General features: G+C 47.1%; 1 protein-coding gene across 7 annotated transcripts in view; it reads left to right on the top strand.

The window, feature by feature from the left end:
- Positions 1-15,000, top strand: part of LOC137800012 (extracellular sulfatase Sulf-2-like) — a 39,678-nt gene that overhangs the window by 20,052 nt on the left and 4,626 nt on the right. For 5 of the 7 annotated variants that reach the window (XM_068596990.1, XM_068596988.1, XM_068596989.1 and 2 more), the window contains exons 4-19: positions 1-89; positions 222-340; positions 520-671; positions 782-951; positions 4,101-4,251; positions 4,480-4,579; positions 4,718-4,793; positions 5,328-5,456; positions 7,162-7,218; positions 7,375-7,504; positions 9,509-9,761; positions 11,947-12,148; positions 13,326-13,422; positions 13,951-14,045; positions 14,139-14,198; positions 14,719-14,888. The exon at positions 1-89 is cut by the window's left edge and continues 32 nt beyond it. In XM_068596990.1, the coding sequence (XP_068453091.1) occupies positions 1-89; positions 222-340; positions 520-671; positions 782-951; positions 4,101-4,251; positions 4,480-4,579; positions 4,718-4,793; positions 5,328-5,456; positions 7,162-7,218; positions 7,375-7,504; positions 9,509-9,761; positions 11,947-12,148; positions 13,326-13,422; positions 13,951-14,045; positions 14,139-14,198; positions 14,719-14,888 (2,050 nt within the window). Of the gene's footprint in view, positions 90-221; positions 341-519; positions 672-781; positions 952-3,809; positions 3,825-3,871; positions 4,252-4,479; positions 4,580-4,717; positions 4,794-5,327; positions 5,457-7,161; positions 7,223-7,374; positions 7,505-9,508; positions 9,762-11,946; positions 12,149-13,325; positions 13,423-13,950; positions 14,046-14,138; positions 14,199-14,718; positions 14,889-15,000 lie in introns of those variants that run through there. The other 2 variants (XM_068596991.1, XM_068596992.1) reach the window with 2 other exon arrangements.

Below are 15,000 nucleotides of genomic sequence, written 5' to 3'. Positions count from 1 at the left end.
ATCATGGAGGAGGGCGGGACTTCCTTCTCCAACGCCTTTGTGACCACGCCCATGTGCTGTCCGTCACGATCCAGCATGCTCACTGGGAAGTAAGTCAGACAGAGATTACATATCTCTATATATTACATATATATATATATATATATATATATATATATATATATATATATATATATATATATATATATATATATATATAATATGTAACTTTGTGTCTTCAGGTACGTTCACAACCACAACACCTACACCAACAACGAGAACTGCTCCTCGCCGTCATGGCAACGGCAGCATGAACCAAGAACCTTCGGGGTTTACCTCAACAGCACCGGATACAGGACAGGTACACACACACACACACACACACACACACACACACACACACACACACACACACACACACACACACACACACACAGGTGGAGGTTTGTATTACAACTTTGTGATTTTGACTGTGCGTGTGTGTGTGTGTGTGAGTGTGTGTGTGTGTGTGTGTGTGTGTGTGTGTGTGTGTGTGTGCAGCGTTCTTTGGGAAGTACCTGAACGAGTACAACGGGTCCTACGTCCCCCCCGGCTGGAGGCAGTGGCTCGGTCTGGTGAAGAACAGCCGATTCTACAACTACACACTGAGCAGGAACGGAGAGCGAGAGAAACACGGAGCGCAGTACCCACAGGTACACACACACACACACACACACACACACACACACACACACACACACACACACACACACACACACGCACACGACCAACACTGTCAGTAACACAATGCGTGTCTATGCAGGACTACCTGACCGACCTCATCACGGCCGAGTCCATCCGGTACTTCCGCTCGTCGAAGCGAGTGTACCCTCACCGGCCGGTGTTGATGGTGCTGAGCCACGCGGCGCCGCACGGACCCGAGGACTCGGCGCCGCAGTACAGCACCGCCTTCCCCAACGCCTCGCAGCACATGTAGGCCCACACTTCTCCTTTGCTGTTGTTTCTATGAGCATGAGCTATCAGCGGCGTGGTCCTCGCTCTATGACCTCCTGTCACAGAGCGCACGAGCGTCACCGTGGGAACAGAACCAAGTCCATGAAGCGCACAAGAGGATAAGAAATTAAGATAGCATGCAGTGCAAGACATTTACAAACAAATACAACTTTAAGCACAATGCGAAGACAGGCCGGCAGCTAGAGGAGGAAACCAAAAACAAGCTGCGGCAAGGTTGGAGGAAGGTTAGGAGGAAGGTTAGAGGAAGGTTAGGAGGAAGGTTAGAGGAAGGTTAGGAGGAAGGTTAGAGGAAGGTTAGGAGGAAGGTTAGAGGAAGGTTAGGAGGAAGGTTAGAGGAAGGTTAGGAGGAAGGTTAGAGGAAGGTTAGGAGGAAGGTTAGAGGAAGGTTAGAGGAAGGTTAGGAGGAAGGTTAGAGGAAGGTTAGAGGAAGGTTAGGAGGAAGGTTAGAGGAAGGTTAGGAGGAAGGTTAGAGGAAGGTTAGGAGGAAGGTTAGGAGGAAGGTTAGAGGAAGGTTAGGAGGAAGGTTAGGAGGAAGGTTAGAGGAAGGTTAGGAGGAAGGTTAGAGGAAGGTTAGAGGAAGGTTAGGAGGAAGGTTAGAAGGAAGGTTAGAGGAAGGTTAGGAGGAAGGTTAGGAGGAAGGTTAGAGGAAAGTTAGGAGGAAGGTTAGAGGAAGGTTAGAGGAAGGTTAGGAGGAAGGTTAGGAGGAAGGTTAGGAGGAAGGTTAGAGGAAGGTTAGGAGGAAGGTTAGAGGAAGGTTAGGAGGAAGGTTAGGAGGAAGGTTAGGAGGAAGGTTATAGGAAGGTTAGGAGGAAGGTTAGAGGAAGGTTAGGAGGAAGGTTAGAGGAAGGTTAGGAGGAAGGTTAGAGGAAGGTTAGAGGAAGGTTAGGAGGAAGGTTAGAGGAAGGTTAGAGGAAGGTTAGGAGGAAGGTTAGAGGAAGGTTAGGAGGAAGGTTAGAGGAAGGTTAGGAGGAAGGTTAGAGGAAGGTTAGGAGGAAGGTTAGAGGAAGGTTAGGAGGAAGGTTAGAGGAAGGTTAGAGGAAGGTTAGGAGGAAGGTTAGAGGAAGGTTAGGAGGAAGGTTAGAGGAAGGTTAGGAGGAAGGTTAGAGGAAGGTTAGAGGAAGGTTAGGAGGATGGTTAGATGAAGGTTAGGAGGAAGGTTAGAGGAAGGTTAGGAGGAAGGTTAGAGGAAGGTTAGGAGGAAGGTTAGAGGAAGGTTAGGAGGAAGGTTAGAGGAAGGTTAGGAGGAAGGTTAGAGGAAGGTTAGGAGGAAGGTTAGGAGGAAGGTTAGAGGAAGGTTAGAGGAAGGTTAGAGGAAGGTTAGGAGGAAGGTTAGAGGAAGGTTAGAGGAAGGTTAGGAGGAAGGTTAGAGGAAGGTTAGGAGGAAGGTTAGAGGAAGGTTAGGAGGAAGGTTAGGAGGAAGGTTAGAGGAAGGTTAGGAGGAAGGTTAGGAGGAAGGTTAGAGGAAGGTTAGGAGGAAGGTTAGAGGAAGGTTAGAGGAAGGTTAGGAGGAAGGTTAGAAGGAAGGTTAGAGGAAGGTTAGGAGGAAGGTTAGGAGGAAGGTTAGAGGAAAGTTAGGAGGAAGGTTAGAGGAAGGTTAGAGGAAGGTTAGGAGGAAGGTTAGGAGGAAGGTTAGAGGAAGGTTAGAGGAAGGTTAGAGGAAGGTTAGAGGAAGGTTAGAGGAAGGTTAGGAGGAAGGTTAGGAGGAAGGTTAGAGGAAGGTTAGGAGGAAGGTTAGAGGAAGGTTAGAGGAAGGTTAGAGGAAGGTTAGGAGGAAGGTTAGGAGGAAGGTTAGAGGAAGGTTAGGAGGAAGGTTAGGAGGAAGATTAGAGGAAGGTTAGGAGGAAGGTTAGAGGAAGGTTAGAGGAAGGTTAGAGGAAGGTTAGGAGGAAGGTTAGGAGGAAGGTTAGAGGAAGGTTAGGAGGAAGGTTAGAGGAAGGTTAGAGGAAGGTTAGAGGAAGGTTAGAGGAAGGTTAGGAGGAAGGTTAGGAGGAAGGTTAGAGGAAGGTTAGGAGGAAGGTTAGAGGAAGGTTAGAGGAAGGTTAGAGGAAGGTTAGGAGGAAGGTTAGAGGAAGGTTAGGAGGAAGGTTAGAGGAAGGTTAGGAGGAAGGTTAGAGGAAGGTTAGGAGGAAGGTTAGAGGAAGGTTAGGAGGAAGGTTGGAGGAAGGTTAGGAGGAAGGTTGGATGAAGGTTGGAGGAAGGTTAGGAGGAAGGTTGGATGAAGGTTGGAGAAAGGTTAGGAGGAAGGTTGGAGGAAGGTTGGATGAAGGTTGGAGGAAGGTTAGGAGGAAGGTTGGATGAAGGTTGGAGGAAGGTTAGGAGGAAGGTTAGGAGGAAGGTTAGAGGAAGGTTAGGAGGAAGGTTAGGAGGAAGGTTGGGAGGAAGGTTGGGAGGAAGGTTGGGAGGAAGGTTGGAGGAAGGTTTAGAGGAAGGTTGGGAGGAAGGTTGGGAGGAAGGTTGGAGGAAGGTTGGAGGAAGGTTGGGAGGAAGGTTGGAGGAAGGTTGGAGGAAGGTTGGGAGGAAGGTTGGGAGGAAGGTTGGAGGAAGGTTGGAGGAAGGTTGGAGGAAGGTTGGAAGAAGATTGGGAGGAAGGTTGGGAGGAAGGTTGGAGGAAGGTTGGGAGGAAGGTTGGAGGAAGGTTGGGAGGAAGTTTTAGAGGAAGGTTGGAAGAAGATTGTGAGGAAGGTTGGGAGGAAGGTTGGAGGAAGGTTGGAGGAAGGTTGGGAGGAAGGTTGGGAGGAAGGTTGGAGGAAGGTTGGAAGAAGATTGTGAGGAAGGTTGGGAGGAAGGTTGGAGGAAGGTTGGGAGGAAGGTTGGAGGAAGGTTGGAGGAAGGTTGGGAGGAAGGTTGGAGGAAGGTTGGGAGGAAGGTTGGGAGGAAGGTTGGAGGAAGGTTGGAGGAAGGTTGGAGGAAGGTTTCAGCAGGAAGCTGAACGTGGACTTTTAATTAAGTAGAGAGGAGAAATGAGCGGTCTTAGGGGACGCATTCATTACACACACACACACACACACACACACACACACACACACACACACACACACACACACACACACACACACACACACACTCTCATTCCTTTGTTGGGTTCCTCCTGCCTCTCGTCCTCCCAGTACTCCCAGTTACAACTACGCTCCCAACCAGGACAAGCACTGGATCATGCGCTACACCGGCTCCATGAAGCCCATCCACATGGAGTTCACCAACATGCTGCAGAGGAAACGGCTGCAGACGCTCCTGTCTGTGGACGACAGCGTGGAGAAGGTGGAGGACACACACACACACACACTCACACACACACACACACACACACACACACACACACACACACACACACACACACACAGTTTCAGCTATTTCTTCACGTCTGTTTGCAAAGTTAAATGATAAGAAAACATCAATATAGCTAAAGAAATTCTCTCTCTCTCTCTCTCTCTCTCTCTCTCTCTCTCTCTCTCTCTCTCTCTCTCTCTCTCTCTCTCTCTCTCTCAGCTCTACAACATGCTGGTGGAGACGGGCGAGTTAGAGAACACGTACATCATCTACACGTCTGATCACGGTTATCACATCGGACAGTTCGGACTCGTCAAAGGTAAAAAAAAACACGAGGACGCAAAGTGAAGTCAACGATCTCCTCCAGACACATTTAACAGTGTATATGTGTGTGTGTGTGTGTGTGTGTGTGTGTGTGTGTGTGTGTGTGTGTGTGTGTGTGTGTGTGTGTCTGCAGGTAAATCCATGCCGTACGAGTTTGACATCCGAGTCCCGTTCTTTATTCGAGGACCGAACGTGGAGCAGGGGACCATGTAAACACACACACACACACACACACACACACACACACAGACACACACACACACACAGACACACACACACACACACACACACACACAGACACACACACACACACACACACACACATTCACCTGTACAACATAATGAGAGTATGTCCGGACCGTGTTTCTGCCCCCTAGTGGACAGAAACAGATTACATTTTAAAGGATAAAAGTGACGAGAAGCTCAAGTAAATCTGTGGATCAGTGGAGCAGCAGTGTGTGTGTGTGTGTGTGTGTGTGTGTGTGTGTGTGTGTGTGTGTGTGTGTGTGTGTGTGTGTGTGTGTGTGTGTGTGTCCTGGTAAAGTAGATTAGAGTCAGATCCGTTCCACGAGGAGATCATGAGTTCAGAGAGAGCTGCATTCTACACGACACATTTAATGCTGAAATATGAAAACATCAAACGTCTCACAGTCACAAACCACGTATGTATTACCATAACAATACTACTATTATACATGTTTCATTATGCATTATGCATGTGTGTGTGTGTGTGTGTGTGTCAGTAACACTCACATGGTCCTGAACATTGATCTGGCTCCGACCATCCTGGACATCGCCGGCCTCGACACGCCTGCAGACATGGACGGGAAGTCCATTCTGTCTCTGCTGGAGACCGACAAGCCTGCCAACAGGTACAGGACCACACACACACACACACACACACACACACACACACACACACACACACACACACACACACACACACACACCTGTATTTGATGTGATAACCAGCTTGTTGAAGACGGAGGTCAGACGCGTCTCCGGACTGGAGCGCTTCATTTCAACACCTGCGTGCCATCTGGTCCGCCTGAAGGGATTTACATGTTGTGTTAATATTCATAACGATCAAATTGACAACAAAAGGCAAACATAAAGGTCGGGAGCTCGGAGCAAACAGGATAACAAGCAGGACTGGAAGATGTTCAACTGCAGGTGCAAAGTTATGGTTAGACATATTCATATTGTGTTCATGTTGTTTCCATGTGTTTTGTCAAGAAACACATCTTCTGGAAGTGTAACTCTCATTGATTTATAATAAATACAGTGCACGCTGCTGTCCGTCATGATGGACGCTGGAGGGCAAGAAACCCAACAGAAAGCAGTTCTGTCTCCAGACCTCCTTTTCCTGTTTGAGTCCTCGTAGGAACCCCAAACTAACTCCAATACTTGTGTTTATTGTTTGTATTTGTTCAGCAAAGTCTTGGGAAAAAAATGTATATTTGCAAAAAAATCACTTTTGAAAAATATTTTGATGGTAACTATGAACATCCAGCATGATATGAGCCAGATTCCCCAAAAAAGCCTCCTGGAGCATCAATAAGACCTTTATGGAAAGATTAGGACCTAAAGAACCAGAATCTGCAACAACAATCACAATAAAACAAAGACTTGTCCTGTTAGGAAGAAGTTTCAGTCAAAACACTGTGTCGTTATGTTCAAAAAAGGAAAAAATTGTATGCCAAAAGATTGTCTGAATGGGGCATGCTGGGACTTGAAATTGGAGCGGGAGGATTTTCACGCACGGTTTCCAAAAGGTTAAAGTAATGTTAACCTCATAAGTACAAAGCCCCCCCAGTGCCTATTCTATTTAAAACGTTGCCTTAATTATCTCTGCAACCACATGGTTGAAATTTTAAAAAAAAACAACTGAAGCATTAAGGAGTTCACTCTACAGCTTCAGATCTCTGTAAGAAACACGACCCCATGACTCAAGAGGCTTGTTGGAGCCTAACACAGCGATACGCATCCTCACAAACACTGATAGTTCCTGTAAGGTCACATTTCAGTACCCAGCATGCCTGAATCAGACAATGTTTTGCCATGAAATAAGTATTATTTCACAGTTTTGTGACTGGAGCTGGTCCCCAACATGCTGATGCTTCGTTTTTTCTGTGATTCATCTCCTTGTTTTTGAAGTAACTTGTTCTCCAGAGCGCCACGTGGCCGTCGGCCCGGAGAGTCTTTTACTTTCACTTCTGCACGGTCGCTCCCGACTTGTCTGTGCGAAGGGAAAAGGTCCTGCAGCTGTTTCCACTGGTTGTTCTCTTCTAACAGGGACATCCACATGTTATTCCTCAAAGTTAAAGTCACAAACATCCCAGAATAGAAAGCAGATGGACGAGGGGACGCAGTGTGTTGTGGATATGATGTAAACCAGGGAAGTTTATATTTGAACTAAGTGAACTCAGGAATTGAAAGAGGAACTCCAACCAGAACGTTTACCAGGCGGACTGTCGAGTGTTTCCTGGAGTTACCTGTAAAAGTAACGAGGGAACTGAAGTGGACCCCTGCAGGATTCATTACTAAACTCCCACCGCTCTTTCCGTCCTTGTTCAGGTTCCAAGTGAACAAGAAGCCGAAGGTGTGGAGGGACTCGTTCCTGGTGGAGAGAGGGTAAGTCCACCACCTCACAGCGATTGTCACTGCTACTAAATATGAACCCAAGGGAGCTGACAACAGGTGCCGCAGACAGCATCCTCTCAGACCTCTGATCCAGATCAAGGAAGACTTTAATCAGGAGGGGAAGTGAAACTGTCTGTGTGTCCACAGGAAGCTGCTGCACCAGCTGGTCGAGGGGAAGGAAGTGTCGCAAGAGGAGAACTTCCTGCCCAAATACCAACGAGTAAAAGACCTCTGTCAGAGAGCCGAGTACCAGACGCCCTGTCAGCAGACTGGACAGGTACTGAGCTGCTTTCCACCCGAAGCCCATCACTTCACTCCAAGCCCTCCTGCTCTCCTCCTGGTCCTCCTCCTTGCAGTCCTACTCTTGTCCTCCTGGTCCTCCTCCTTCTAGTCCTACTCTTGTCCTCCTGGTCCTCCTCCTTCCAGTTACTGTCCCCCTGGTCCCACTCCCTATAGTCCCACTCCTGTCTTGGAGAAGAATAACTGGAAGGAGGAGTTCTTCCAGTTATTCTTCTCCTGATCCTCCTTCCAGTCCTCCTGGTCTTCCTTCCAGTCATACTCTTGTCCTCCTAGTCCTCCTTCCAGTCCTCCTGATGTCCTCCTGGTCCTCCTTCCAGTCCTACTCTTGTCCTCCTGGTCTTCCTTCCAGTCCTACTCTCGTCCTCCTGGTCCTCCTTCCAGTCCTCCTGATGTCCTCCTGGTCCTCCTTCCAGTTCTAGTCTTGTCCTTCTGGTCCTCCTTCCAGTCTTCCTGATGTCCTCCTCCTTCCAGTCCGACTCTAGTCCTCCTGGTCCTCCTTCCAGTCTTTCTGATGTCCTCCTGGTCCTCCTTCCAGTTCTAGTCTTGTCCTTCTGGTCCTCCTTCCAGTCCGACTCTAGTCCTCCTGGTCCTCCTTCCAGTCTTCCTGATGTCCTCCTGGTCCTCCTTCCAGTTCTAGTCTTGTCCTCCTGGTCCTCCTTCCAGTCCGACTCTTGTCCTCCTGGTCCTCCTTCCAGTCTTCCTGATGTGCTCCTGGTCCTCCTCCTTCCAGTCTTCCTGATGTCCTCCTGGTCCTCCTCCTTCCAGTCCTATTCTAGTCCTCCTGGTCCTCCTTTCAGTCTTCCTGATGTCCTCCTGGTCCTCCTTCCAGTCCTCCTTCCAGTCCTCCTAGTCCTCCTTCCAGTCCTACTCTTGTCCTCCTGGTCCTCCTTCCAGTCTTCCTGATGTCCTCCTGGTCCTCCTCCTTCTAGTCCTACTCCATGGTCCTCCTGGTCCTGGTCCTTATCCCATTGCTTCCCTCTTGATGTCCCTCCTTCAGTCCAGATCCCAGTCCCGTTACTCATGAGTCTTTACTCTCTTCACATGTTAAAAATGACTAAATGGAGCTGAGACGTTCACATCTCAGAACAGGGAACAGTTCTGGGATGAAGGCAGGAAAAGTGCGATGCCTTCTGGCTGCAACCGACAAACAAAGACTGAGAAGAAAGCGAGTAGACCAGCAAGAGGGATGGAGACCAGATGTCTTCTCCTCAAACAGACACAAGAACCGCCGCTAACGAGCACCACGGACCGAGCGCTCGGAGTCAAAGAGAGCCGACGTGAGGAGAATCAAGATGGAGCGGCACAACACAAACTTTCAGGAGCCGTGTGTGTGTGTGTGTGTGCGTGTGTGTGTGTGTGTGTGTGTGTGTGTGTGTGTGTGTGTTCATGCTTGTTTGAAGTTAATTACACTTGTCGAGAAATCCTTTTAGCCAGTTGATTAGTTTCTTAGCAACAGTGTCTGCTGGCTTGCTGGATGGCTCTGATAAACAGCCTGTAGAGGATGCTCTGTGTGTGTGTGTGTGTGTGTGTGTGTGTGTGTGTGTGTGTGTGTGTGTGTGTGTGTGTGTGTGTGTGTGCGTGTGTGTGTGTGTGTGTGTGTGAGATTAAGAATTCAGGCGTTTTGTCAACAACAGAAATGTATTCAGCTGCTGCAAATGAACAACTGCACAGCGACGAAAGAAAGAAATCCTCAAAGACAAAGAGAGGATGTTTCCTGTGGTGGAAAGTGTAGAGAACGCCGCCTCCCTGGTTCAGCGGCGGCTGGAGTCGAATCCCAGCAGGCATTGGGTGAAGGCAGGGTTCACCTGGCCAGGTGTCCAGTTTATCTCAGGGCTCACATAGAGACAGACAACCGTTCACACCTATTCACAGTCTCCAATCGACCTGAGCTGCGTGTCTTTGGCCTCACCTGTCCGCGGTGCCACAGTGACTCCAGAGGCTGAAGTGTGTAACGCACAGCTCTTTGTGTGTCTGTGTGCAGAAGTGGCAGTGTGTGGAGGACGCCACGGGGAAACTTCGGCTCTTCAAGTGCAAGAATGAAGGAGGCGGGGCTCCGGGCTTGCAGAGGGGCGCGACCGGCCGCCAGCGTCCGCTCAGCGTCAAGTCTCAGCTGTACCGCCGCGCCGCCGCCGCCGCCGCCGCCTGCGACTGCGACCTGCGCGACCTCCGGCCTCTGAACCCGCGACCCTCCACGATGAGGCCGTTCAACAAGAAGTCTTTCTTCTCCAAGAAGAGTGAGTGATGCGAGTTCAGTCCAGCAGGGGGCGATAGGGGGCATTACTTCCTGGGAAATACGTGTTTCCTGAGGATTTCTATCACCATGAAACATCCTCAGTTGATTACTGACCTGAAGAGGAGGATTTATTGTATTACAAGTTTTATTAAATAATATGTTTAAATGTGCATATAAGGCATTATGTAATGGCGGGTTAAGGTGAATTTAGAAAGAAATCTACAGATGTTAATAGACAAAGTAATGAAATAAATATAAATAAATGTTATATTTCCTTGTGTCTGAAAGAAGGTGAGTTATTGGTAGAACGATATAATAATTTCTCTTACTGTCAGAAACTGGACTTCAGCTTCAAGATGTGACCGTTGCACAAGGATTCTTGATCTTATTCACAGGGAAATGCAGTAAGACGACCATGAGTCATTCTGCTTCATCACACATGCCCGGACTCACCAGAACCAAGAAGTCACAATGTACATAAAACAACGTCTGATAACACAAAACAAACAGGAATAATACAAGTCACGAGTTTGTTGCTGTGTATTTGTGAGGGTTTACTAAAAATCCAGAGTTTTCTGGATCTAGAATGTTTTTCATAAAAATCAATCCGCCTCGAGCATCCAAGTAGAGGTTCTCTCATCAGCATCAAACTCACCAACGATCACATGATCAGATTGACTTTTCTGGTTTCCGGCAGCTCACTGTGGGTCCTGATGTGGTGCTGACCTCTAGTGTCCGAGGTGGAAACTGCACCGCCCACCCGGACCCTAAGACCGTGTCTACTACCAGACACTTGAGCACTTTGAGCTCTGACTTCCAGTGTTTAGTGCGCCACGCTGACAGAACCAGCAGAACTCAGAGCACTGAAAGAACCCGCATGGCGCTCTGCAAACGGTCAAAAGATTCAGTGTAAAGCGATGGACACGCCTCGCACTAGACGGGCGCCATCTTGGCTACATGGCGGAAGAAGAGTGTACTTTATGAAGTGTACTGTATGAAGTGTACAGTATGAAGTGTACAGTATGAAGTGTACTGTATGAAGTGTACAGTATGAAGTGTTCGGTAGTGTAGTGTACTGTATGAAGTGTACAGTATGAAGTGTACAGTATGAAGTGTACTGTATGAAGTGTACAGTATGAAGTGTACTGTATGAAGTGTTCGGTAGTGTAGTGTACTTTATGAAGTGTACAGTATGAAGTGTACAGTATGAAGTGTACAGTATGAAGTGTACTGTATGAAGTGTACAGTATGAAGTGTACTGTATGAAGTGTACAGTATGAAGTGTACAGTATGAAGTGTACTGTATGAAGTGTACAGTATGAAGTGTACTGTATGAAGTGTACAGTATGAAGTGTACTGTATGAAGTGTTCGGTAGTGTAGTGTACTTTATGAAGTGTACAGTATGAAGTGTACAGTATGAAGTGTACAGTATGAAGTGTACTGTATGAAGTGTACAGTATGAAGTGTACAGTATGAAGTGTACTGTATGAAGTGTACAGTATGAAGTGTTCGGTAGTGTAGTGTACAGTATGAAGTGTACTGTATGAAGTGTACAGTATGAAGTGTACAGTATGAAGTGTACAGTATGAAGTGTACTGTATGAAGTGTACTGTATGAAGTGTTCGGTAGTGTAGTGTACAGTATGAAGTGTACTGTATGAAGTGTACTGTATGAAGTGTACTGTATGAAGTGTACTGTATGAAGTGTACTGTATGAAGTGTTCGGTAGTGTAGTGTACAGTATGAAGTGTACTGTATGAAGTGTACAGTATGAAGTGTACTGTATGAAGTGTTCGGTAGTGTAGTGTACTGTATGAAGTGTACAGTATGAAGTGTACAGTATGAAGTGTACAGTATGAAGTGTACTGTATGAAGTGTTCGGTAGTGTAGTGTACTTTATGAAGTGTACAGTATGAAGTGTACTGTATGAAGTGTACTGTATGTAGTGTACTTTATGAAGTGTACAGTATGAAGTGTACTGTATGAAGTGTACTGTATGTAGTGTACTTTATGAAGTGTACAGTATGAAGTGTTCGGTAGTGTAGTGTACTTTATGAAGTGTACAGTATGAAGTGTTCGGTAGTAGACACACGAACACTAGCGTCTTGGTCTTCGTTACTTTGCCACTGAAGAGAAGAAGTTGTTGATTCAAACGACTGAACTGTGTTCTTCTGTTTCTGGGTCAGAGTTCAAGGCCCTGAAGAGTTACTCCAGGAACCGATTCAGCCGCTCTGCACACATGACCAACAGCTTCCCCGTCAACCGCAGCTCTCTGGACGGAGCCGACTGGGCTCGGCCAATCAGAAACGAGTCCGAGGACGAGTTCAGCGGGATGGGAGGAGTTCCCAACGCCGTGGCCACGCCCAACTCCCACAAGGTCACACACAGGTGAGCCGATGTTGAAGATTCTCTACCCATGGACAGGATCAATGAAACGGATCAATAGTCCGTTGGTCTCGTAGAATCAACTGTCCAGGTACGTTTGAACACTTTAATACATCATCACAGGCCTTTTTGGTGTTCCTTTGGTATTGTTTGACAACTAGCACAACTAACACGACAACAATCACACAACTATCACACAACTATCACACAACCCACCGGCTGTGAAATATTTCAAGGAGAAGAATATTTATTTTATGAAGCAACACATTCAGGAAAAAGTGGGAAAGTTACAAAATAACAGTGAACTTCTGTTACAGTCGGGTGTTGTTCCTCTACATGTTCCTCTACATGTTCCTCTACATGTTCCTCTACATGTTCCTCTACATGTTCCACTCTGTGTTCCTTCTTGTTCCTCTACATGTTCCACTTTGTGTTCCTTCTTATTCCTCTACATGTTCCTCTACATGTTCCTCTACATGTTCCACTACATGTTCCTCTACATGTTCCACTTTGTGTTCCTTCTTGTTCCTCTACATGTTCCACTACATGTTCCTCTACATGTTCCTCTACATGTTCCACTTTGTGTTCCTTCTTATTCCTCTACATGTTCCTCTACATGTTCCTCTACATGTTCCTCTACATGTTCCACTTTGTGTTCCTTCTTGTTCCTCTACATGTTCCACTACATGTTCCTCTACATGTTCCACTTTGTGTTCCTTCTTGTTCCTCTACATGTTCCTCTACATGTTCCTCTACATGTTCCACTTTGTGTTCCTTCTTATTCCTCTACATGTTCCTCTACATGTTCCTCTACATGTTCCTCTACATGTTCCTCTACATGTTCCACTCTGTGTTCCTTCTTGTTCCTCTACATGTTCCACTCTGTGTTCCTTCTTGTTCCTCCAGATGTTCCACTTTGTGTTCCTTCTTATTCCTCTACATGTTCCTCTACATGTTCCTCTACATGTTCCACTCTGTGTTCCTTCTTGTTCCTCTACATGTTCCTCTACATGTTCCACTCTGTGTTCCTTCTTGTTCCTCCAGATGTTCCACTCTGTGTTCCTTCTTGTTCCTCCAGATGTTCCACTCTGTGTTCCTTCTTGTTCCTCCAGATGTTCCACTCTGTGTTCCTTCTTGTTCCTCCAGATGTTCCACTCTGTGTTCCTTCTTGTTCCTCCAGATGTTCCATTCTTCCCAACACCTCCGTCCAGTGTGACACTAGAGTGTATCAGTCTCTTCAGGCCTGGAAGGACCACAAGCTGCACATCGACCACGAGGTACTAGTACGGGGAAATACTCTGTTATTGCAGGAAGGTACTAGTACGGGGAAATACTCTGTTACTGCAGGAAGGTACTAGTACTAGACAGATAAATACTCTGTTACTGCAGGAAGGTACTAGTACTAGACAGATACATACTCTGTTACTACAGGAAGGTACTAGTACTAGACAGATAAATACTCTGTTACTACAGGAAGGTACTAGTACTAGACAGATACATACTCTGTTACTACAGGAAGGTACTAGTACTAGACAGATACATACTCTGTTACTACAGGAAGGTACTAGTACTAGACAGATACATACTCTGTTACTACAGGAAGGTACTAGTACTAGACAGATAAATACTCTGTTACTACAGGAAGGTACTAGTACTAGACAGATAAATACTCTGTTACTTAAGACACACTTCCAGTTACATGTTTTTGTTGGTAAAGTAACACACTGTGTCAGAATACTGCGGTGCAGTACAAAGTACACGTAGTGTACAGGAACTCGAGGCTGAAGGTTTTCTCTTCCTGTCAGATCGAGACGCTGCAGACGAAGATCAAGAACCTGAGAGAGGTCAGAGGTCACCTGAAGAAGGCCCGCCCCCTGGAGTGTGACTGTAATAAATACCTGTGAGTGAGACACACACAGACACACACACACACACACACACACACACACACAGTGTGTGACCAGGCCAGTGTGGTAACGTGTGTGTTTTCCAGGTATAAGTCCAAACTGAAGAACAAGCTGAGGTACCGAGCAGGTGGAGGACACCCCTTCAGGTGAGGACCAGAGGTTTACTGTGAGACCCAGCAGGACCAGTCTGACCCAGTCTGACCAGTCTGAACAGTCTGACCCGGTCTGACCCGGTCTGACCCAGTCTGACCCGGTCTGGGTCAGTGGGACCAGTTCTAAATCAAATGGTGTTCTGTTATGTCAATCTTCCCGTTTTCCCAGAATTCTCCAATTTCTGCACATAAAATGTACAACATGTACCTCTGAGATGTAGTACAGGACGTAGTTTCTCGGCTGTACTCACGTGAAGTGAAAAGGAACTGAAAAGGAAATGAAAGGGAGTAAAAAGGAAGTGAAAAGGAAGTGAACTGAAGTGAAAAGGAAGTGAAAGGAAGTGGAAAGGAAGTGGAAAGGTACGTCGCTTGAGATTGGAAGCATTTTGATTGACTCTCAACGGCTCTCAACATGGCGACGTCCGCGGCTCACAACAAACGCACTGAAGTGTGTGTGTGTGTGTGTGTGAACGTGTATGTGTGCATTATGTGTGTTTTATCTGTGTGTGTGCAGGAAGGGCGGGGCTCGGGACAAGAAGGCGTGGCTTCTGAAGGAGCAAAAGAGGAGGAAGAAGATGAGGAAGATTATCAAGAGGATCAGAAACAACGACACATGTTCGATGCCCGGACTCACCTGCTTCACTCACGACAACCAGCACTGGCACACTGCCCCCTACTGGACACGTAGGACACACACACACACACACACACACACACACACACACACACACACACACACACACACACACACACACACACACACACACACACACACACACACACACACACACACTTT

The sequence above is a fragment of the Clinocottus analis genome, unplaced genomic scaffold (genome assembly GCF_023055335.1).
Source record: "Clinocottus analis isolate CAN_PGR_092001 unplaced genomic scaffold, fCliAna1.0.p SCAF_4, whole genome shotgun sequence".
NCBI lineage: Eukaryota > Metazoa > Chordata > Actinopteri > Perciformes > Cottidae > Clinocottus > Clinocottus analis.
This window is presented reverse-complemented; position numbering and strand designations above follow the sequence as displayed.